The sequence below is a fragment of the Notamacropus eugenii genome, chromosome 5 (genome assembly GCF_028372415.1).
Source record: "Notamacropus eugenii isolate mMacEug1 chromosome 5, mMacEug1.pri_v2, whole genome shotgun sequence".
NCBI classification, from domain to species: domain Eukaryota; kingdom Metazoa; phylum Chordata; class Mammalia; order Diprotodontia; family Macropodidae; genus Notamacropus; species Notamacropus eugenii.
The window spans coordinates 47,955,818-47,979,842 of NC_092876.1; the positions used below are offsets into that span (position 1 = coordinate 47,955,818).

The window sequence follows — 24,025 nt, forward strand, 5'->3', positions numbered from 1 at the left end:
AATATGAACAGGTCATTTTAAGAAGAAAACACAACTATCAAAAATCAAATAAAAATGTTCTCAATCACTAATACTGTTATTAGAGAAACAAATTAAAACATATTTGAGGTATCAACTCACATCTGTCAGATTGGCTAATGTGACAGAAACAGAAAAAGACAAATGTTGGTGAGGGTATGGGAAAATGGCGACACTGAGGAGATTAAGATTGATCCTGTATCATTTGTTTGTTGATTCTATTTACAATTGTGCTGTAACTGTTTAAATCATGATTCTGTTTCTGAACTTAGTTCAGAATTCAGCTGGTCTGTAGTGGGTTCATTTTAGAAATCCAGATCTCCTGCTCATCACTGAGCTATTCTTGCCTCAAGGAATTTAATTGACCTTGGAACATACATGAGTACAAGGAAACAACCTGATGTCTTTACGCTATACAAGCTACTCTGCAAGGAAGTCTGGTTTTCTGTCCAAATGATTACCCTACTGTCTTGCACCTAGACTCAGACAGTGAGCTCTCAGTTTCATAAGAGAAGCCTCCATTACTACCAATCATGTTGTTCCTTGTGCCTCAGCTTTGTAACCAATCATGTTGCCCTCAATTCCATGATATCATCTACCCTGCTTTCTTCTTTGTCCTATACTATCCAAAATCTATTTAAAAGGAACTATCATTTTGCTTGGGATCTTTGGCATAAATGGTGGCAATCCATTGACCCTTTTATCAACAGGCAGCATGCCCCAGTTAATAAATTTTATCTTGCTTGGAGATCTTGCTTGAAATAAAAAATTTCACTTGTAACAGTTTATGTTGGCAGAAGTGGGATGGGGACTGAGCTCTCCTTTGGGCTTGAGTTGGAATGTTTTCCACAAAGGGGAGTTTTCTGTTGGGGAATTGTGGTGGTGGATTGGCTCTCTCCTTATTCACAACTTTTAGATTTTCTCCAGGTGAAAAGGATGAGTGTTGTATGACTTATGTCTGTCTCGAATGTTTCTATTTGTGTTAATAGCTGCAGCTTGTGAATTTGGAAATAATTGGCTATATATAGAGGGAGTCATAAAATTCCAGGCCATGCTTTGTGGGTGGCCTTCATGGAGATGTGTCTCCATTGAAGAAGATCTCTTGAAATAGGCTAGAGAGATGAAAGATTACCATCAGACAGTGCACCAGACTATAATGGTTTTCTGACCTTGAGATACTAGGAAACTGCCTATGTTTCCAGCCATAAAAAGTAGGTGTTGAATTCCAGCAGCATCCTTCAAGGACTGAGGAATTAAAATCTGTGGTTGGGAACTGTCTTTCTTTTTTCTGTGTATCTCTTGGAAGAAAAAAAAGGATTTATTTCCTGAGTTGGGGACCCATGGAAGGTCAAACCAAATTGATTTCAAATTTCTGTGTTTGAGGTAGCACAGTCTCTAAGCAACCAAACCGAGCAAGGCAATATGTAAGACTGTCAGTGGCATTTGATTAAATTGCACAAACATTTCTTTGCTCAAAGGAGGTAATTTATCAGACAAAGAGAAATAATATTTTGGCTAAAGCCTCACATCATCATCAATAAAGAAACATTTTATGACCACTAATTCAATCTCATGTACCCTTTGAATACTTTCTCTGTGTTTGCTCATGTACTTGTTCTGAGACTGTATGTCTGAGATATACGTACATATATACATACATATACACACACACATATATACACAAATTGTATCTATCTATATATATACATAAACATTTGTGTATGTGTGTGTGTATGGAGAGAGGGGCGGGGAGAGAGGGAGGGAGAGAGAGAGAGAGAGAGAGAGAGAGAGAGAGAGAGAGAGAGAGAGAGAGAGAGAGAGAGAGAAAGAGAGAGAGGGAGGGAGGGAGGGGGGAGGGGGAGAGAGAGAGAGAGAGAGAGAGAGAGAGAGAGAGAGCGCGAGAGAGAGAGTGCTAAAAGTAGCTATATATACATATTCAAAGATTTTTTTCTTGAGAAAGAATCTCTCTCTTACCTGTATTCCAGCCACAGTCTGAGAGACAGAAAAAAGAAATACAAATAAGGAGAAGCCTTTGATTTATGGTATTTTAAGCTAATTTGATACTAAATTTATGACTGAAATGCGAGTTCTCTATTGTGAATCCCTAAATTGTGGCTTGAATGTATTTATAAATGCTGAAATATTCTAGCAAGTATTGGGTTAAAATTCTTTAGAATTTAAGAGAAATAAGAGCACTCTCCCCTGTACTCCAAAGTAAGAGATTTATTCTTTTATAGCCAGGATGGAAGATCATTTTTTTCTGGTTAGAGAGAACACTGTAAGGAGTAACTGAGAAGTTTTTTTAAAGGGGGAGGTGGTGAAGCTCACATTTTAAATGTTATCTCTTTCCTGGTTCATGGAAAAGGGAAAAATTTGTGTATATTGGTTAGTTTTATTAGAAAAATCTAATCAGAAAATTTGGGAATTTTACAAATTAAAGTGAAGTAGAAATCAATTTAGAAACAATTTTCATTGGTGTTTTGAAATTAGAAATTTTATTGTAAATTATATGAGATTCCTACCCATTTATGTAATAGATTTTGTAGTAGAACTGTCTTGCTTCTTGCCCATAAAAGAGAAATTTATTTAAGAAAGTAACTTGCATGGGAGTAAAGTTTTATCTGGATAAATTATTTGTGTTACTACTATGAATAATATACCAGAACTTGTTTGACTAGACCAGGCTTTTTGTAAGCTGTTAAGGATTTTTATAATTGCTAAAAGCAACTTAAAGGATTTTTGGTATTTCTACCTTTTAGAGAAATAATAGAATTAGCATTAATTCAACAGAGTTTAACTATTATAAATAAACTATTGGCAAAGTCACAGCTATAGTGAGTATAGGTTTTAGCAAGTCATTGGTTTTGTTTAACAAAATGTATGCTAAAATTATAAAGGAGAAAATCAGCGAAGTAAAGATTAGTGATAATAGTTAATCTGAAATATTACTGGAATAAGGAGAATTTAGGGAGTGAAAAAATAAAAGAAAGTTTAAGTTAAGAATGCACAGGTAATAAGAAAGGTGTGGATTTTCAGACGACAAGAGAGATGTAGAACAAAGAGAAAAAAGTTTGATTATGTTGAAAGAAGGGTCTGAGGGGAGTTTTGGCTTTGTTGAAGTGGAAAGATTTTGTGAAACTTCATATGTTCATTTTGTTGGAAACTATAGTAATAAAAATTGCAACTAGATTCAAAAGTAAATAGAGGAAAATCATAGAGAGCTAGTAGTAAATTGATAAACAATGAATTCTTTCCGAGATTGTAGAACACAGATTTGAACTAAATTAAAATATGCTCTTAAATGAGATTATTAGGGTGGATTAAACTTAATATCAGACTGTCACTTTTAAAAATCTTTAGCAGTGGATTATTGTAAATAATGGGCCCCATAGTAAGGAATCTTTGGAATATATGGTCCTTGTAAAAAGTATAATACTAAATAATTGAAATTATAAATTGATATTCCGTGTCATACCATTTGGGAAAATAGATTCAAGTGTAATTAAATTTATTTTTGTCTCATTTTAAGTGAAATGTACCTCTCCTAACAGGATGCTTATGATGTCAGAATTTATCCTACTATTTTGAATTAAGATAAAATGCTAAAAACTGCAAGGGGGCAGCTAGGTGGTACAGTGAATTGAGCATTGGCCCTGGAGTCAGGATGACTTGAGTTCAAATCCAACCTCACACACTTGATACTTACTAGTTGTGTGATCTTGGGCAAGTCACTTAACCCCAATTGACTTACCTTCCTCCCTCTAAACAAAGCCTGCATGGATCAAACACTTTGTTAATTGTGTGATCTTAAAATAGCTTACCTCAGTTTACCAATGTGTAATGTGGATAATGAAAATACCTAAAAATCTGATAATTCATTATATTAGAAATATTAAAAAAAAGTTGTAAGTTCTTTTAAAAATTGATTTCTTTTAGGTTATCAATTAAACTGTTATAGAGGCAATTGTTAAAAGAATAATATAAAACATTTGAAACTGTTTATTTGGAAATCCAATAGACAGTTTTTACTGTAATATTGTTATAGTAGCAATCTTTTTAAGATTTGAAATGCAGTATATAACCTACATTAGATTGCTTGCTATCTTGGGGAAGAGGGAAGAAAGGGAGGGTGGGAGAAAAATTTGGAACTCAAAATCTTTAAAAGTGAATATTGAAAATTATCTTTGCATGCAGTTGGAGAAAATAAAATGCTATTAAATGGGGAAAAAAGATTTGGAATATAGATTCCTGAGATCTTACAAGCCCTGAAAAATATAAGGTATTTAAGAGCAATGGTTTATAATATTTAGCCCTGCAAAATTTAAATTTAATGATAACAAACAAAAATTTAAACTGATAAAGCCTTACATGTATCGCCTAGTAATTTTTACCATGAGATTCACTTGTCTTTTGTAATTTCATTGGCCCACATGTTACTTTTTGCTAATTGGTTCTTTACTGAAGTATGAAATGTGTGTTGTACTAATGCCTATCCAAACTACGAGGATTGTGACTTTAAAAGCCATTTGTAGTGAGATCAATGTTTTTCCATATAAAGGTAATTTGTAAATTCAATTGATTAAATATCATCTGAATAGTGTGAAGTTTTATTCTAAGTTTTATATTCATGACATTGTGTATATTATGTTTTTAAATTTTCTTGTATTGTAAATTCTTGCAAACTGTCATATAAGAAATAATATTAAGGGAATGATTTCATTTAATTGGTGATTTAATTCTTTTTGATTTGATGCTATGAAATTATTCATTAGGTTATTAAAGACTACTGTCAATGTTAAAATCTATGAAACATCTGAGTATGTTTTTAAAAGGGAAAAATAAATGCTTGCTTTTTAGAAAAGAATGGGGGAATGGGAGAAAGACCTTGAATAAGTCTTTTTTTGTAAATCTGCCAGCTTCACAAGGTTGTAAATCAGTTTTTTGGCTTATTTAGGTGACATGATTTCCCCTCCCCTACTACAAACACTCCTTGGACAAGGGAAGAAAAATTTTAATTTGTGTTTATGGTAGGTAATAATGTGCTGATTTGTGCTTATGAAAATTATTACCTGGACTAGTCTGTACTGAAGCTATACCTTTAACCAACTTCGTCTTAACAGATCCCAATATTAGAAATTTTCTTTTGTTTTAGGAGACAGTTTATAACATCTTAAGAGGTGATTATGTTACTCCACAAATTGCTGTTGGCTTTTTCTGACAGATTCTTTTTGAATAAACTATCGTACTCACTATTTATGTAAATTAACACAATATGATTGCTTTGTTAAATTCTAATAACTGCCTTTTACATCAGAATGAATTTTAAGCTATATTCAAGAAAGGGAAATATTAGAAGAATTATGTAAAACACAATTGTGTTTTTTTAAAGCTTGATATCCTTTATTTGCTAGCTAATTTTATTGCAGCCACTTGAGAGTGTTGGTAACAATTGTGTCTAGCCCTATTACGATTAATTGACACTTTGCTGCTTAAGGTGAAACCTTTTGGTTTTCTGTTTGAGCTTCATTTTCAGATTTATTGTGTCCTTGGGCCAATGTTTTACTGCCTTCAAGAAAAATACCAACTCGATGAGAGATTAAAGTCTGTGATCTTTAGCTAGTGAATATCTGTCCCTGGGGGAAAGGTTGGGACTGTGACCTTGACAAGGCTAAGGTAAAACCCTTTTGACTCAGTTTACTACACAAGAAATCTTTCCACTTGGACAATTCTGAGCCTGACTGTGGTATCCTGATGTGTATTTGGCTGCCTATGCTATTACTACCTGAAATCAAATGAATCTGAGGATGTTTACTCCTGTTATTCAAGTGCTAAGTTATTCTGGACCCTTGGGCCTAGGCCTGGAGAACCAGTATTGATGCTGTAATAAACATGTTCCTGCTTCTTTCCATAGCACATCTCTCTAGCCAGGGCAGTCAAAGCTGCGATGTGCATGATGAATTTCTGAATATCGATGGCCAAGCACAATGCACAACATGAACATAGCAACTGTGCCATAAATGCTAGTTGAAAAAGTTAATGATCTCACCAGATCTAAGGAGAATCAAGAAGAATTTATTAAGCTCCTACTGTGTACTAAGGCTCTGTGCTAAGTGTGGGGGATACAAAGACAAAAAGAAAACAGTCCCTGACTTCAAGGAACTTACATTCAATGATGAGACAACATGCCCACATTAAGTATATGCAAACACTTAGAATCTGTGTGACCCTGGACCAGTCTCTTAATCTCTGCCTCAGTTTCCCCATGTGTAAAACTGGGATATAATAGCATCTACAACCCAGGGTAGTTGTAAGGATCAAATGAGATAACATTTGTAAAACCCTTTGGAAACTTTGAAGTGCTACATAAATATTAGCTGTTATTATTATAAAATATGAACCAAATAACAAAAAAGGAGTTTAGGGTAGAAAAACAAGCTTCATAAAGAGTAGGGAGCGAGCAGCAGTTGTGATAAGAAAAGTCTCCTCTGTATGTTTGTTCAGGCACGCATGTGTTTGTGTATGTGGGGGACAGAATGTGGTATGTATATGGTGTATTGTGTGTGTATATGTGTGTGTACTTGGTATATGTGTATATACATATATGTATGTGTATTGTATGATGTGTGTGCATACATGTGTGATGTGTGTATATATATTGTATGTATGTATGTGGGGGTCTGTGTGTGTTTATGTATGTGTATATGCTTCCACGTGCACATGAGCTGTGAGGAGTTAATAACTGAAACAAAATTCAGTCATTCTCTGTCCTGAGTGGGCTGGCACCCTCCCCCCACCCCATAACCCCTTCAAAGTTCTAGGAGGAAGTGAAGGCACAGAGGGAACAGAGAAAGGCAGCTAGAAATGCAAATGAACTCTGCTCTTGATCCTGTAGGACCCTGTGGAGCAGGAATGGGAATGGGGGTGGGGAATTTTACTAATGAGAAAAAGCATATTCCAGCAGGCCAAAGGCAGTTTTCACCAAATTAACAACAAACGCTGAAGACGCCAGGAGGATTCTGTTGAAGAAAAGCTGTTCTCAGCAAAGAGAGAAATTGGGCCTAATCCAATAATGAAAACCACTAGAATGGACACAGGGCACTAAGGTTTTTCCCACATTCGCTCCTTTAATCCTAACAATAGCTCATATTTATGTGGAACTTCAGTTGGCAAAAACACTTAGCAAGCATTATCTCATTTGATAAGAGGAAATGTCATTTCATTTCATCCTCGTAACAACCCTGGGAGGAAGGTGTTACTATTATCCCATTTTACAGATGAGGAAATTGAGGCTGAAAGTGATAGAGTGACTTTTCCAGGGTCACATAGAGCTAGCATCTAAAGTATGATTCAAATTCAGGTCTTCCTGACCCCAAGTCCTGAAAGCTATACCATCTAGCTATCTACAAACAATAATTTTTATTCTGTCTCTCTGATATAATTGATGGGGGAAAATTCATCTACCAATGTGGGTTAGCCCACCAATAATCATTTTTAAGCATCTACTATGTATCATGTAACGTGTTAACTCTGGGGATACAAAGATAAAGTCAGATACATTAACAACTATGAACAAACAAGCTATAGATATGCAGAAGAAAAATTAAAAATAACCAAATGAGAGAGGGCATGAGAATCAAGAGGGATTGAGAAAGGCTTTCTACAGAAAGTGGAATTTTAACTGGGGCTTAAAATGAAGCCAGAGTAGTCAGGAGATAGAAAGGAGAAGGGATGGTATTCCACGCTTGGGAGCAGCCAGAGAAAATGCCCAGATAAAAGATGCAGGCTTGTTTGAATAGTAGCAAAGAAGCCAGCATCACTAAGATGTAAAAAACATAAAAAACAACCTAGAAGTAGGAGGGGAGGGGGGTTAGGCTATGGAGAGTTTTGAAGACCAAACACCAAACTTTATATTTGGTCCTGCAGGGAATAGGGAGCAACTCGAATTTATTGGGAGGAGGGAATGGGGATGAAAATCATGTTCACTTTAATAGCTTAAGGAGCAGTTAAGTGGTGCCTTGAATAGAGCACCAGCCCTGGAGTCAAGAGGACTTGAGTTCAAATTCAACCTCAGACACTTGACACTAGCTATGTGATCTTGGGCAAGTCACTTAATCCCAATTGCCTTGTCTTCCCCACTTAAAAAAAAAATAACAAAAAAAACCCTTTAGTAGCTTAGGCAGAAAATGGGTTGGAGTAGGACAGACTGAAGGCTATTGTAAGAGTATAGGTGTGAGGTGATAAAGAGAGAAGAGATATTCAAAAGATGCTAAGAGAGTAAAATCAACAGGCTTTGGCAATAGATTGCAAATGGAGGGTAAGAGAAGAGAAAATGATCTTTGGGTTTCAAGCCTGGGTAGTGTCCTCTACAAAAATGGGAAAGTTTAGATGTAGGGGATGGTTTAGGAGGAAATATGAGAGGCAGCTAGGTAGCACAATAGATAGAACTTAGAATGAGGTACACTCATCTTCCTGGGTTCAAATATGGCCTCAGATACTTATTAGCTGTGTGACCCTGGGCAAGTCACTTAACTCTCATCTTTAAAATGAACAAGAGAAGGAAATGGCAAATCATTCTAATTTCTTTGCCAAGAAAACCCCAAATGGGATCATGAAGGATGGGACACAACTGAAACTCAACAACAACATCAGGAGTTCAGTTTTGGACATATGGAAGTGAAGATATCTATGGGACATTCAGTTTCAGAAATTTAACAGGCAATTGGAGATGCAAGGCTGGAGATTAGAAACTCTTTGGCAACTCATGTTCTTAGAGAGTTTCCTGGGTCCCTGAGAGGTTAAGAGATTTGTCCAAGGACACACAGCAAGTATTAAAGCAACACTTAAACCCAAATCCTGCTGACTTAGAAGGTAGCTTTTTAGCTGACATACCAAGTAGATCTCAAGAATAACAATATTAATTATTAATTATAGGTAGTACTCTAAGCTTTGCAAAGCCTCAAAAATGCGTTATCCAACTTGATGCTCACAATAACCCTGTGAGGTAGATGAAATTACCTCCACTTTAGAGAAAAAGGAACTGAAGCTCAGGAAGGATAAGTGACTTTTTCCCAAGTCACATATCTAGTAAAGGAGGATTGGGTTATCCCCAGTCTTTCTAGTTTCAAGGCCAGTATCTCTACCCACAATGCTACACTGCTGTAGTAGCAACTGAGTATGCAAAGATATCCCCAGAAGAGTCCCTTTTTTCAAGAATCTGTTAGGCTTCAGATAAAGTAAAAAAAAAAAAGGTAGGGATAGAGCAATCATGATCTCAGACAAAACAAAAGCAAAAATAGATCTAATTAAAAGAGATGAACAAGGAAACTACATTTTTCTAAAAGTATAATGAAGTAATATCAGTACTAAACTTATATGCACCAAATGATTTAGAATCTAAATTCTTAAAAGAAAAGTTAAATGAGTTATAGAAGGAAATAGGTAGTAAAACTATTCTAGTGGGGACCTCAACTTATCCCTCTCAGAAACAGATAAATCTAACCATATAATAAATAAGAAAGAAGTTAGGAAAATGAATTTTAGAAAATTCAGATATGATTGACCTCTGGAGAAAACTAAATGGGAATAGAAAAGAATATATCTTTTTCTCAGCTGTACACGACCCCTTTATAAAAATTGACCATATGTTAGGGCCTAAAAACCTCATAAATAAAGTATAGGAAAGTAGAAATATTAAATTCACCTTTTTTGAACCATAATGCAATAAAAATTACATTGAATAAAGGGCCATGGAAAGATAGACTAAAAATTAATTGGAAACTAAATGATCTAATCCTAAAGAATGAGTGGGTCAAAGAACAAATCGTGGCAACAATCAATTTCATTAAAGACAATGACAACAATGAGATAACATACCAAAATTTGTGGGATGCGGCCAAAGTGGGACTTAGGGGAAAATTTATATCTCTAAGTGCTTACATCAATAATATAGAAAAAGAGCAAATCAATAAATCTAGCATACAGTTAAAAAAAACACTGGAAAAACAAATTAAAAATCCCCCATTAAACACCAAAATAGAAATCTTGAAAAATCAAAGGAGAGATTAATAAAATTGACAATTTCAAAGAATCTAAATAAAACCCAAAGATGGTTTTATGAGAAAAAAACAAACCATTGGTTAATTTGATTAAAATAAAGAAGAAAACCAAACTATCAGGTCAAAAATGAAAAGACTGAAAGCACTATCAATGAAGATGAAATTAAAGGAATTATTAGAAGCTATTTTGCCTAATTATATGCCAATAAAACTGATAGTCTAGGTGAAAATCATGTTTATTTACAAAAAATATAAATTTCCCAAATTAACAGAAGAGGAAGTAGAATACTTAAATAATTCTGTCTTAGAAAAGAAATTGCACAAGCCATCAATGAAAAAAAATTGCCAGATAGATTTACAGGTAAATGCTACCAAATATCTTAAAAATATTAATTCCAATACTATATAAACGATTTGGAAAGACAGGCCAAGAAGGAATCCTATTAAATTCCTTTTATGTCACAAATACAGTGCTCATACCTAAACCAGGAAGAATCAAAACAGATAAAGTGAACTATAGATCAATTTCCCTAATGGATATTGATGCAAAAAATTTAAATAAAACATTAGCATGGAGATTGCAGAAATATATCACAAAGATCATACACTATGACCAAGTGCGATTTATACCAAGAATAAAGGTCTGGTCCAATATTAGGAAAACTCTAAGTACAGTTTATATCAATAACAAAAAAAAACTAACATCATATAATTATATCAATAGATGCAGAAAAGAACTTTTGCTAAAATATAATACCCATTCCTATTAAAAACACTAGAAAGCATAGGAATAAATGGGGCTTTTCTTAAAATGACAAGTAGTATCTAAAGCCAAGAGCAAGAATTTCCTGTAATGGGGATAAACTAGAAGTCTTCCCACTGATATCGGAAGGGAATCAAGGATGTCCATTTTCATCACTATTATTCATTATCATACTAGGAATGCTAGGTCTAGCAATAAGAAGAGAAAAAGAAACTGAAAGAATAAAAATAGACCTCAAGGAAACAAAGTGATCACTTTTTGTGGATGATGTGACAGTAAAGAATTCCTAGAGAATCAACCAAAAAACTAGTTGAAACAATGAACAATTTTAGCAGAGTTGCAGGATATAAAATAAAATCCATGTAAATCATTAGGATTTCTACATATTACCAATAAAACCCAGCAGGAAGAGAGAGAAGGAGAAATTCAATTTAAAATGACTACAAACAGTATAAGATACTTGGGAGTCTACCTACCCAGACAAACCCAGGAATTATATGAACACAATTACAAAACATTTTTCACACAAATAAAGATAGATCTAAACAATCAGAGAAATATTAATTGTTCACGGGTAGGCCAAGTCAACAAAATAAAATGACAATTCTTCCTAAATTAATTTACTTATTCAGTGCCATATTAAAGAATTATTTGATAGAGCTAGAAAAGAACAAATTAATCGGGAAGAATGAAATCAAGGAATCAAATAAAAAACTGTGAAGAAAGGCAGTCCAGTATTGTACAAAGTGGTAATCATCACAACAATCTGGTACTGGCTAAGAAAAAGACATTGGACGAGTCACTTAACTGAGCCTCAGTTTCCTCATCTGTAAAACACCTGCAGTAATTACCTGGAAAGATTTCTGTGAGGATAGCATAGCAGAACACATGTAAAGCATTTGGCAAACCTCAAATGACCTCTAAGCATTAGTGCCATTATTTTTAACCCTTTTCTTGTGTGATGATTTTGAACTAATTCCATCTTCTAGCCTCCTCCTTTCTCTTCTCCCACCCTCCTCTCTTCTTCCAGCCCCACTTTTTACTCTATTCTGATACCTAAATAAGGCCAGGTTGGGGACAGAATTCAATTCAGTTCAATTCAGCTTGTGTCAGACTGTGGGAATAACAAAAAGCTAAAATAAAATAACGCAAGCTAAAAATACCAACAGACCTTGCCCTCGAGGAGCATTACATCCGTAGGGGGCCAGGTAGCCAAGGTCAAAGGGTCTTCCATGTGTCATATGAACACGGGTGGGGGTAGTGTTTCTTCTGATTTTCCTTCCACAGCTTCTATCAGTGAATCCATCCATGGTACCCCTTTCTTTCTCTTGGAAAAATTTTTCCCATTTTCTTTGGCCACTTCTCCCCTGTTCCTGCTCAAGTTTGTTAGTCACATAAAAGTTTACCTTTCATAGGCTCCTGCCCAATCCACATAAATTATTGGCATTTCCATATATTACAACAAAGCCCAACAGCAAGAGAAGGAAAGAGAAATTCCATTTAAAGTTACTATAGACATATAAAATATTTGGGAATCTACCTGCCAAAACAAACTCAGGAACTATATGAACACAATTACAAAATACTTTTCACACAAATAAAGTCAGATTTAAATAATTGGAAAAAACATCCATTGCTCATGGGTGGGTTGAGCTAATATAATAAAAATGACAATTCTACCTAAATTAATTTACTTATTCAGTGCCATACCAACCAAATTACCAAAAAATTATTTCATAGACCTAGAAAAAATAGTAACAAAATTCATCTGGAAGAACAAAAGGTCCAGAATATTAAGGGAATTAATGAAAAAAAATGCTAGGGAAGGTGGCCTAGCCAGACCAGATCTTGAATTATATTATAAAGCAGCAATCCATGGGCTCCTGCCCAGACTGGAAGACTTACCCCTCCTGAGGATTTCTTATATTGTGTCATTATTTCTCTAAGAGAGTAGTACACTTCTGGCTCCTTTTTAAGCAGAGTAACCAGTGTAGTGGGTAGAAAGGAAAGACATATGGGCTGCACTTTAGAAGTGCTAGGGAATAGCCGATGATATTTTTATAGCTCAGCTGCAGCCTGCATAACCCTCTGAGATCCTTGTAGCCTGCCTTCTTCTCACTCGTTCATTAAATGAAAGGCCAGACTAATTTCAAGACAATGGGAAGAAGGTACTCAATATATTGGGTGAATCCTTGGTGGTAAACCATTAGGAGGACAGATGAGAATCTCTCAAGATGATCTATCCTGGTTGGGTAGTGGGAGTGTGTGGAGCACTCCAGAATCAATGAGATCACAGACCACTGGAATATTACAGTATGACCAATTAGCATTTACCAGGAAGAAGCCTATCTCAATGGAAAATTATCAAGTCTTCTTTAATGAGTACATAAAGCAGAGTTCTTAACAAATAACATTTAGGATTAAAGTTAGAATGAGTCCTTCTTGAGTCTTTTTCTATGTTCCCACTTAGCTGAAACATCCACACTCATCTATTTATCTTGGTGTGCTTATGTTTCTAACACGATATTTTTCTAAGAATGATGTTTCCAGAGCAGAACAGTGATAAGAAGGAAGAAACTGATTCAACCAGGGCTACCCATAGACCTCTGAAGTTCCCCAAACTTCGCTTCTATCATATCTCCAGGGTAATTTTTTTGATATAAAAGTTCATATGATAAGAAGTCACAAAGAAGCTGCTGCTCAAGCCAGGTTGAAGAGCAACTGCGAGTCCTGGCTTGGACTTAGCAAGTAGCTGACCCACAGAAAGGTTTTTCAGAATTTTTTTCAGAATCTCTACTCAAAAGTTCAATGAATATTCCTAGTTTGTTAGGAGTCTGGAATCTCGGGCCACAGTCTGTACAGGACCCATCCCCGTTTCTGGTTAGGCCCAATTCTGAGCTGAAAAAGTGAAAGGAGCAGGCTGGTGTAGGCCAGGCACTCCTACAGAGAAACAGAAGGCTAAAAATTCTGCAGTTCCTGTTTCTCTGGCTGAACTTCTGACACCTTATTAATCTTGGCAAAAATCTGATTGATTTCCATAAATGTCTTAGACTTGGTCTCTGGGACGATGAAGTATATGTAAATTGTGGCAAGGAGACATACCACACCAAAGATGATGAAGCTGTAGGCACCAAGACCCTCCTGTGGGGATAGAAGTCAAGTCAGCAAGCATTTATTAAGCACCTGATTATACCCTTCATATTTTAGTGGCTCTGAACTCCTATAGATCATCATCCCTACTTCTTTCCTATCTGATTCCTCATTCCCATCCCCTCAGCCCTCCTACCCCAAAGTGTCATCCTAACTCCACCCAGCCCTTTCATGGTGACCTATGGAATCCTAGTATCAGGCAATAAATTTCTCTTCATCTTAAATCTGTTCTTCTCCCACTCCTTCCCTCTACTAGCTCTTACTGAAACCTGGCTTTCCCTTGATGACACAGACTCCCTGACTGCCCTTTTCTGTACTGGTTGCAATTTCACCCATTTGCCTTAGCTCACTGGTTGAGGAAGGGAGGTGTAGTACTCTTTGATCTTCACTCCATCACTCAGTAACCTTTTTTTCAGATTCACATATTCATATCTACAACCAAATCAAAATTCTGGGAGCTGTTATTCATAGACTCCCCTTACTCCCTCAAGGGCTTTAATACCTGGCTTACAATTTTTCTCTTCTCCCCAACTCTTGCCCTCATACTACTTGAACATATTGATTCTCCCTCAAATATCCTGACCTTTCAGTTCCTTCCTACTTACCATCTCCTATAAGCTATTTCTCCACCCCATCTCAGCCACAGAAAGATGGCCATAGCTCTGATCTTGTTATTACCTGCAAATGTACCACCTCCATATGTTCAAGAACTCTGAAATCCCCTTATCTGACCATAATCTATTGGGGTTTTGCTCCTTCCTCTGCCTTCCCTTATAGAAGCCTATACATGATCTCCAATCCCTTGACCTCTCTCCCACACCATCTCTCTTGCACTAGCTACTCTCTCCTCTTCTCTCCATCTTGATTCCTTGGTGAACCAATTCACCTCTACACTGAACCCTTTTGAAGCCCTAACTCCCTTATCATATCACTGATTATGTCCAGTCAAGCCTCAGCCTCAGCCAAGTCATTTTAGACTCTTCACTATCCCTCATCCCCCATATTTAAGATGTTGCCAAGACCTATGGGTTTCACCTTTGTGATTACTCTCTAATATGCCCCCTTCTCTTCTCTGACACTGACATTATTCTGGTGCAGGCCCTCATCATCTCATACATGGATTATTGTAGTATCCCAAGGGTGGGTCTACCTACCTCACACCTCTTCCCAGTCTAATCTATCCTCCATTGAGTTACTAAAGTGATTTTCTAAAATTTAGGTCCAGTAAGATGTTACCCACCCACCCACACATGTGCACACCCAATCATACATACAAATATACACATGCCCACCACCAATCAATAAATGCCACTGGCTTCCTATTGCCTCTAGAAGCAAATAAAAAGTACTGTGTTTGGCATCCAAAGTCCATAATCCAACCCCTATCTACATTTCCAGTTTTCTTACACCTTACTCCCTCCCCACACACAGTCAATCCAGTGACACTGTCCTACTGCCATCCAGGAATAAGACCCTCCATGCTAACCTCCCTGGCTTCCTGTAAGTCTCAATTGTATAAGGAATTGTATACGATGACAAGGCAAGGATGAGCTCCATTTTGGAGGGCATGACCACCATGAGGAGAGACCAATCCATTTAATCTCATGTCTTTAAGTGCCCATTTTACTCTGGGCATTGTGCTAGATACCAGATAGCTAAATTTTAGAGTTTTCCCCTTAAAGTTTTTGTCAATCTAGGGATCAGTATCCCTCTTACCTGAATGAAAGGAAAGATCAGTCCCACGGTGAAGTTGGAGAGCCAGTGGACAGAGCCTCCGACCATGAATGCAGCCGGCCGGGAGGACTGCAGGAAAATTTCAGCTATAATCAATGAAGGAATGGAACCTAGGAAGGGAAAGGATGGACAAGTGAGAATGGGATGTTGGGGCTCCTTACCTGTCATTTCATTTCCACGTCAGAGGAGGGGGAAGGCTCTAGAACATTGGTACAGATAGGGAAAAACCCTCTACCAAGTGAGTCAGAGTGAATTTTTTCCTTGAAGAAAACTTTTTAAAGGACTGGGAACTATAGAAGATGATAGTCAAATGGTCACAAAAATAGTAAATCATGTTACCTGGCTCAAAATTCCAAGGTGTACCCATCAGTAATTTAAAAGAATCACTCTACACTTCATCACTGTGAGATGAGGGAGGAGTTAGAATAAGGAGAAAAATTGATAATTATATTGTACTTTCCACACATTATCTCATTTGACCTTTATAATAACTCTATGAGGTGGGTCCTACAGGTATTATTTATGTCTGTTGTACAGATGAGGCAACTTGTCCTGATCACATAGCTACTAAGTATTAGAAGGGGGATTTAAAGCTGGAGCACACTATCCATTGTGTCAAGATGTCAGCCCAATATTGAACATTACTATCCAGAGAAGATAGTAGACTCTGTAATGTTCTCAATGGGCACCTCTATGATGTTCTCAATGGACCTCTCTGTAGCATTTTCAGTTGGACCCTTTTTTAAAGTTCTCAGTGGGCTCCTTGATCACATTTATAATGAGACCCTCTATAATGTACTCAACAGATCCCTCTTTAACTACTCAGTGGACTCACTGCAGAAGTTTCTACAACTGGAGTCAGAGATACACCAAAAGGATTCAGTGAGTTAACCTTGACTGGGGGAAATGATATCATGAATGGATACTTACTAGGCCCAATAGCATGACCCACAACATAGCAGATCACACAAGTAATGCTGACATAAGGCATCCCAGTCACAGTGTCCTATGGGAGAAAATCATTAGGTGTATGGCAGAACAGAGGCATCCAGGAATTGGACAGGGTATGGGGAGGAAGGATGGAGGATGGAAACGGGATGCCTAAAAGGTTATTTCTTAGTGTTTACAAAATTGAGTAACCTGTTTTTCCTACCAAGGGCCTTAATGTCACTGATTGGGCTTAAGTAGGATCCAGAAGGCCCAAATTCTCTCTTTCAATAGAAGATCCTATCATTCTTCCAGGATATCTTAGGACTATAGTAGATTTAGAAGAAGAAGGGTCCTTACAACACAGGCCTGAGAAGGTACTTAAAACACAGAACGTCAGAACTGGAAGAAACCTTAGGATGTAGAATATCATAGTTAGAAGGAACTTGAGAATATTTTTACAAATGAGGACATTAAGACTCAGAGTTTCATAGGATCATAAGTTTAGAGCAGGAAGGGATTATAGAGGTCACCAAGTCCAGTACTTCATTTTTATAGATGAGTAAACAAATCCATAAAAGGACTTGATCATGGTTACATAGCAAGGATGGGAAAATGGAGGGGAAGTAGGAGGGCTCATGCCCCATTCTCCAAGGCCTAGACTCTTAAAAAAACAAACCCAGGGCCTTATGACTCCCTACCTGGAGTGAAAGGGCTACTGTTAACACCACACATGCCAGGAAGCAGATACTGAAGCCAATCAGGAGGAGCAACCTCCTCCCTAAGCGCTCTACGATGAAGACCTGAAGGAAAAAGAAGCAGATGTGAGGAAGGTCATGGTCCAGAAGCTGGGGCACCCTGGGCTCAGCCCTGGACTGATTCAGGCCTCAGGATCTGCAGGTCAGTAGCAGGTCCAGTCCCAGCAGGATGGAGCAGCCCAGGATGGACCACACCCACCTAGCACTCATGCCTCTTTCACATTGGGAAGAGGAACCCAAGAGACTCTGAAGACAGGCCCAGGAAATGTGGCCACTTAAAGAGCAAAAGGGAGGCTGGGTCTGGTGCTGCCTGACTGCAATCCCTGCTACTGGGAAGGCTGAGGCTGCTGGATTGCTTGAGTTCAGGAGGTCTGAGCTGTATGCAGTAGGACTCAAGCTGATAGAATGTCCACAATACAGCTGGCACCAAGATGAGAGTGGGAAAATAAGAGGCTGCCTAATGAAGGGCAAATCAGCCCAGGTCAGAAACTGAGCAGGCTAAATCTTCCAGGCCAGTCAGCAATGGTATCAGGTCTATGAGTGAATACTACACTTCCAGCCTGAGAAGGAGAGGGGGAGAGGGGGAGAGAGGGAGAAGGAGAGAGAGAGGGAGGGAGGGGAGAGAGAGAGAGAGAGAGAGAGAGAGAGAGAGAGAGAGAGAGAGAGAGAGAGAGAGAGAGGGAGAGAGAGAGAGAAGAGAGACAGAGAGAGAGAAGAGAGACAGAGAGAGAGAAGGAAAGAGAGAGTCAGAGTGAAACAGAGACACAGAGAAATAGAGACAGAAACAGAGACAGAGAGAGAAAGAGAGAGAGACAGAGAGAGAGACAGAGAGAGAGACAGAGAGTCCAAGTCTCCAAAAGAAAGAAATGGGAACACGTGCCTAGATCCCAAAGACAAGATATCAGTTTGACCAATGTGATTCACAATATTTCTAGCTCGACTGGGCATATGAATCCTGAAAACTAGAAACCTCAGGCTAGCCAACAATTACTTTTCTTTTTCTAGCCACTAACAAGGGCTTCTTCACCACGACTGCCAGCCACCATGGAGCTAGATGAGTTGAAGGTGGCCTGCCAGATTGCTGGCTACCTGTGAACCAAACTATAACTAGGGCAGACCACTTGCAGTCCTCAGTTTATCTTCCATCTAGACCACATATCTCTTGCGTGGACAAAGTTATTTGCATATTGTCTTTCCCAGTAGAATGTTAGCTCCTTGAGGGCAGGGGACAGGGGCTGTGTTTTTGTCTCTCTTTGTATCCACAGCATGCAGTATGGTGTCTGACACATAGTAGGTGCTTAATCAATGCTTATTGTCTGAGTAGCTTCAGTAATAGAGAACCCCAGCCACTGATCAGCAAGAATTGGTTGAGTGTATATGTATATGTTGTCGGCCATGATGGAATGGAATCTCCTGGAGGGCAGGGACTGTTACATTGTTACATTGCTGTTTTGGTTCAGTGACTGGTACTTTGTATCTATCTTACATACACCAGTTTCATAAATGCTGATGTGGACACACATATTGTCTCAACTGATACAATGTAAGCTCATTGAGGGCAGGGACTGCTTCATCTTTGATCTGGATCCTCAGTGCCCAGAATAATGCCTGCCAAAGAGTTTTAATCAATGCTTGTGGACTGACCATTTCTAGAGGACAAAGGTAGAAAGCCCTGCTAGAGTGGAGAGCCTAGAGTTGACCTCGGTCAAGACACATGGTATATCATGTCATTTCCTTTTCCAGCTCATTTTTCAGATGAGAAAATTTGAGGCAAACAGAGTTAAGTGACTTGCTCAGGATCACACAGGTAAGTGTTTGAGGCCAGACTTGAACTCAGGAAGATGAATCTTCTTGACTCTAGGCCGGGCACTCTATTCACTATGCCATCTTGCTGCCCATTCACTTTTAACATTTCTCGAGTCTTAATAAGTATAGAGGTATTGGGAAAATCTAGGGATGTAGGAAGGTCTCTGAGGACCATTCCCTGGTCTTACAGTGGAGGGATGACTGTATGGGAGCATCACTGAATGACAACTGAGTTGAATTTGGGGGTGGGGGAGGGAGTGTGAGTAAAGAGGGAGAATTTTCTAGCCATTCTAGACAACTAGAAAGAGTTCCTCTGTGCATACCATTCCCATTACCCTTAGAATCTCTCTTTCAAAAAAGGAGGGTCATGGGACATGGGAGATACATACATCTAAGAAGGTTATCACCACGTTGACTGCACCTGTCCCCACCGTGACATACTGGACATCGTTGTCATTCACTCCTGCTCCTCTGTAGATCTCGTCTGCATAGTAGTAGACCTAGAAATCATAGCCCAGGAAATATTAGAGGGGATCAGAGCAAGAGTGAGCAGAAGAAGGGGTGACACTGCTGTCAACTGAGGCATTCAGAGCTGTCCTGACCCTGAGCCCCTAATGCATTTCAGATGTTTTCTCTTCCCCCATAGGAATGTCTACAAGGCTCCAAGCTCAGCTTTTCTAGCCTTGAGATTCTGCCCCATGTCATGTTGATTCCTTTACTACACTGGTCCTTAATTCCCTCCTGGGCCTTAGGATTCTCCCACATGTTGCTTCATCTATAGAACAGATTCCTAATTCCCTCCAGGTTCTTCCTTTCTTTCATTGCTTTACCTACCGCATTGACTCCAGAGAGTTGCTGGCCAGCCATTAAGATGATAATGGAAATGAGCTGCCACCTGAGGGACTTTGTGGTAAAGAGTTTCAGCACAGACACTCTGCCAGCAGCCCTCTCCATCTCATCCTCCATACGGATCTCCTCCACCTCAGATTCAATATTATCAGAGTTTCTCAATTTCTTTAAAGCTGAATGAGAGGACAGGAAAGCACTCTGGAATTATGCAACTAAAATAACAGCCTTTGACCCAGAGATTCTGTGACTAGGCATATTTCCCAAGGAGTGACTGATGAAAAAACAGGCCTCATATATACCAAAGTATTAATGGCAGTAATTTTAAACTGGAAACAAAGTAGATGCCCATTATCTGGGGGATGGCTAAACACATTGTGGTTCGCAGATGTAATGGAATGTTACTGTGGTGTAAAAAAAGAGATGAATACAAAGAAGCATGGAAAAAGCCATGTGAACTGATGCAGACAGAAGTCAGCAGAACCAAGAAAATGATATGCACAACTACAGCAATCTCAGTGGAAATAACAACTACCATTAAACAACTGAAGATGAATATCACAAATGACAAAGAATCGGATTGATCCCCAAGAAGAGACAATGAGATGACCCCCTCCACCCATTCCTTTGAAGAGGCATGAGCTGATGAGGGTGGAAAATTACTTTTTTTTAAAGATTTTTTTTGGATATATTGATCTATTTTACTGAGTGTCTTCTCCCTCTGTCCAGAGCACTGAAACCAACATTATATCAAAGAATACAACTGTCCCTCTCCTTGGGAACCTCAACCAGATCTGCCCTTCTCATAACCTTCAACTGCCCTGGTCACTTTCAGAAGACCAACAACATCCCTGAGAGTGAGAGCTGGAGGGAATTTCAGAGTCCAATCCTCCTCGAGCCCAAAACACCCTATACTCCTGACATCTTCTAGGGAAGTCTTACCTTTTCGGGCTCCTTCTTCATCTTCTTTCTGAATCAAGGTGTACCGAGGACTCTCAGGGAAAAAGGGCAGGAAGAGCAATTGGAGAGCTGCCGGGATCCCAGTCAACCCAAGGAGAATGGGCCATCCTACAAGAGACCACAGGAGCACAATCAGGGCTGGAAGGGACCTCAGAGGCCAGCAAGTCAAACTGCCGCATTTTACTAATAAGGAAACTCAATCCCAGAGAAGGCAAGTGATTTATTTGTCCAACCTATGTAATAGAGCTGAGATTTGAACCCAAGTCATCAATTCTTCTCAGCCCATTACAGCCTTTCCCAAAGCACCTTTTCAGACTGAAATTCTACATTTTCTTCACTCTCCAATTCAGCCAAATGAGTCAACTTGCTATTCCTTTTACATTACAGCCCATCTTCCAAATCTTTGCCTTTGTGTGGGCTTGGAATATACTGTCTTCTTGTCTCTATCTCTTACAAGTATATCTTATTTCCTTCAAGACTTTCAACCTCTGCAGGAGACCAGCTCTGCAGCTGCTAGTACCCTTCCTCCTCTCCACACAATCTCTCCTCAATGCCTGGTGAGAGAAGGAATAACTTCCTAACCAGTAACAGCTGAGCTCATCAGCCTTACCCTCTTCACTCGTGAGGATGCTCCGAAGACCAAAGATCTGGGCTACAAGGATTCCAAAGGTAATGAATAACTGGGGGACCACACCAATGGCCCCTCTCAGGTTTTTGGGGGCCAACTCTCCCAAATACATGGGAACCACATTGGAGGATAGACCTGATATGGATAAAATAAAAATTAAATTAGGATACATTAATCTTGTTGGAGGGACCTATCCACATAAATCAGCATTTATATAAGCCCAATACTTCGTTTGCTCAAAGCTACAAGAGAAGAGAATGTAGGAAATGGGTTAATGCATGAATCTTTAATCAAAACCTTCCATTGTAGTTGACTTGGCTGAAAAGAAGGGTTTATAGTTCTAGTGGATCAGAAAATAGCTAGTTAGGACCAGAAATAACTAGTTAGGGGATCTCATGGGCAGAGGTTGTTGCCTCCAGAATGGCATCATTCCTGAAACTTAGATGAATGTGAACTTCTGTTCACATTCCAATCCAATGGAACATATCAATGTACATGCACACATACATACATGCACGTATATACATATATATGTATATTATATATATAAATAAATTATTTTCAATTAACCAAAATGCCTTCTTTCCCTCCACTTCTTCTTTCCCCATTTGACAAAACCCTTGTAAAAATTATGCTTACTCAGACAAAACAAATTGCCACATTAGCAGTGTCAACAAAAATTGCATGTCTCAATGTACACTCTGTCCATCAGCTCCTTGGAGGTAGGTAGCACATCCTTCATCATTAGCCATTTGGAACTGAACTGTGGTGGGTCATTATATTGATCAGAGAGACTAAATCTTTCACAGTTGATTATCTTTAAAATACTGCTGCTACTGCGTAAATCGTTCTCCTGACTCTGCTCACTTCACTTCGGTATCAGTCTTCCCCGGTTTATCTGAAACCATTCCTGTCATCATTTTTTAAACCACATCCATCATATTCTTTTACCATTGTGCCATTTCCAAACTGACAGTCATCCCCTAGGTTTCTAAATCTGTGCCACCGCTAAGAGCTGTTACAGGTATGTTTGTATGTATGGGATATTTCTCTCTTTTCTCTTTAGAGCATTAGTTGATTTAATTAAGTTAATTAAAATAGGATTACTTAATTCTATAAATGTCAAGGTTTGTGTGGAGGAGAAATCCTTCCTTTCTACTCTTTGACCCACTCAAATAATAGTTGAAAACATCCTCCCCATTTTTGGTGACAAACCTGTGGTTTTGTTGGTATAGGAAATTTCGGTAAGGAAACACCCTCTTCCAGGACAAGTGGGCAATGGTTCTCTAATTCATAATCTCAGAGAATTTCCTGGGACACTGAGAGTTTCAATGATTTGTGGACAGTCACACAGCCAAAATTCAAAAGAGGCAATGCTTGAAACCAGCTCTATCCACTAGGCCACATGGTCTCCTGGCCAACAAAATAAAAATAATAAGAGCTAACACTCATACAGCACTATGCTAAGTACCTTACTCTTACTTACTATCTCATTTGATCCTCATAACAACCCAGGGAGGAATGAGTTGTTATTATCTTCAACACGCAGGAAACTTCTGGAAGGAGAAAAAAGGCTGGAAAAATTTTGTTGGATGGGGGGATAGACTTGGGGGCACACTGCCTTTCCTATGATGAAAGAGAGTGAAGACCAGTTACAAAGAGTTGGTATGGCAGGGGAATCAGAACCAATCAGATTCTATCTCATGAACACTGACTCCATCTTGTGCTCATTCTTTTTCTGTAAATCACCCATGAGAAACTAGATGGTATAAGTCATGTAATGATCCATAAATGCAGATGGATGCAATTCATCAGCATCCCTCCATCCTAAAGGTAGAATTTTCCCCCCTCTCAACTTGGAAAGCTACTAATCTTTCCTCCAATTGGAGAGCAGATTACCTAATTTTGTATTCTGGTTTGTATCCCTTCACAAGAGATACTGATTAATTGTTTTTCTTATATTTGTTTGTTTGATTGTTTTGAATACATAAAAATCTGTTTTGCTCTGTGTTCAGGGTCTTTGGACTAATTGAGGAGTCCAATGACCCATTTATTATGACTGATTCGCTATAAATTGCCTTTCCTCAGATTGTTTCCTCGGTTACTATTAATAACTGCCACATGTCTGAGGGGGAGGATGCTGCAATCAAGACTACTGGGCAACCAGGCAGCAGGAGAGTTCTGGGATTCTAGAAAGGGAGGTGAGCCAACAAGAGGGAGATGGGAGGACACAGAAGTCACATCTCAGACTGATTACACTGCCTCAGGCAGTGTGGTAACATAGTAAGGGTATCACTTCTGAAGTCAGGAGGGACCTAGGTTTAAATCCTGGCTCTGACCCTCACCAGATGACTTAATTTCTCTGAACCTCAGGACTTAT

At 38.5% G+C, this 24,025-nt stretch overlaps 1 protein-coding gene across 1 annotated transcript in view; it reads right to left on the reverse strand.

The window, feature by feature from the left end:
* LOC140504160 (solute carrier family 2, facilitated glucose transporter member 5-like) overlaps nt 1-24,025 on the reverse strand; it is a 62,005-nt gene that overhangs the window by 24,857 nt on the left and 13,123 nt on the right. Inside the window, exons 5-12 of the mRNA XM_072608782.1 lie at nt 21,628-21,780; nt 21,000-21,125; nt 20,046-20,233; nt 19,601-19,711; nt 17,349-17,450; nt 16,651-16,726; nt 15,703-15,830; nt 12,742-13,977 (exon numbers count right to left, since the gene is read on the reverse strand). Coding sequence (XP_072464883.1) covers nt 13,795-13,977; nt 15,703-15,830; nt 16,651-16,726; nt 17,349-17,450; nt 19,601-19,711; nt 20,046-20,233; nt 21,000-21,125; nt 21,628-21,780 — 1,067 coding nt within the window. The 3' untranslated portion in view covers nt 12,742-13,794. The remainder of the gene's footprint in view (nt 1-12,741; nt 13,978-15,702; nt 15,831-16,650; nt 16,727-17,348; nt 17,451-19,600; nt 19,712-20,045; nt 20,234-20,999; nt 21,126-21,627; nt 21,781-24,025) is intronic.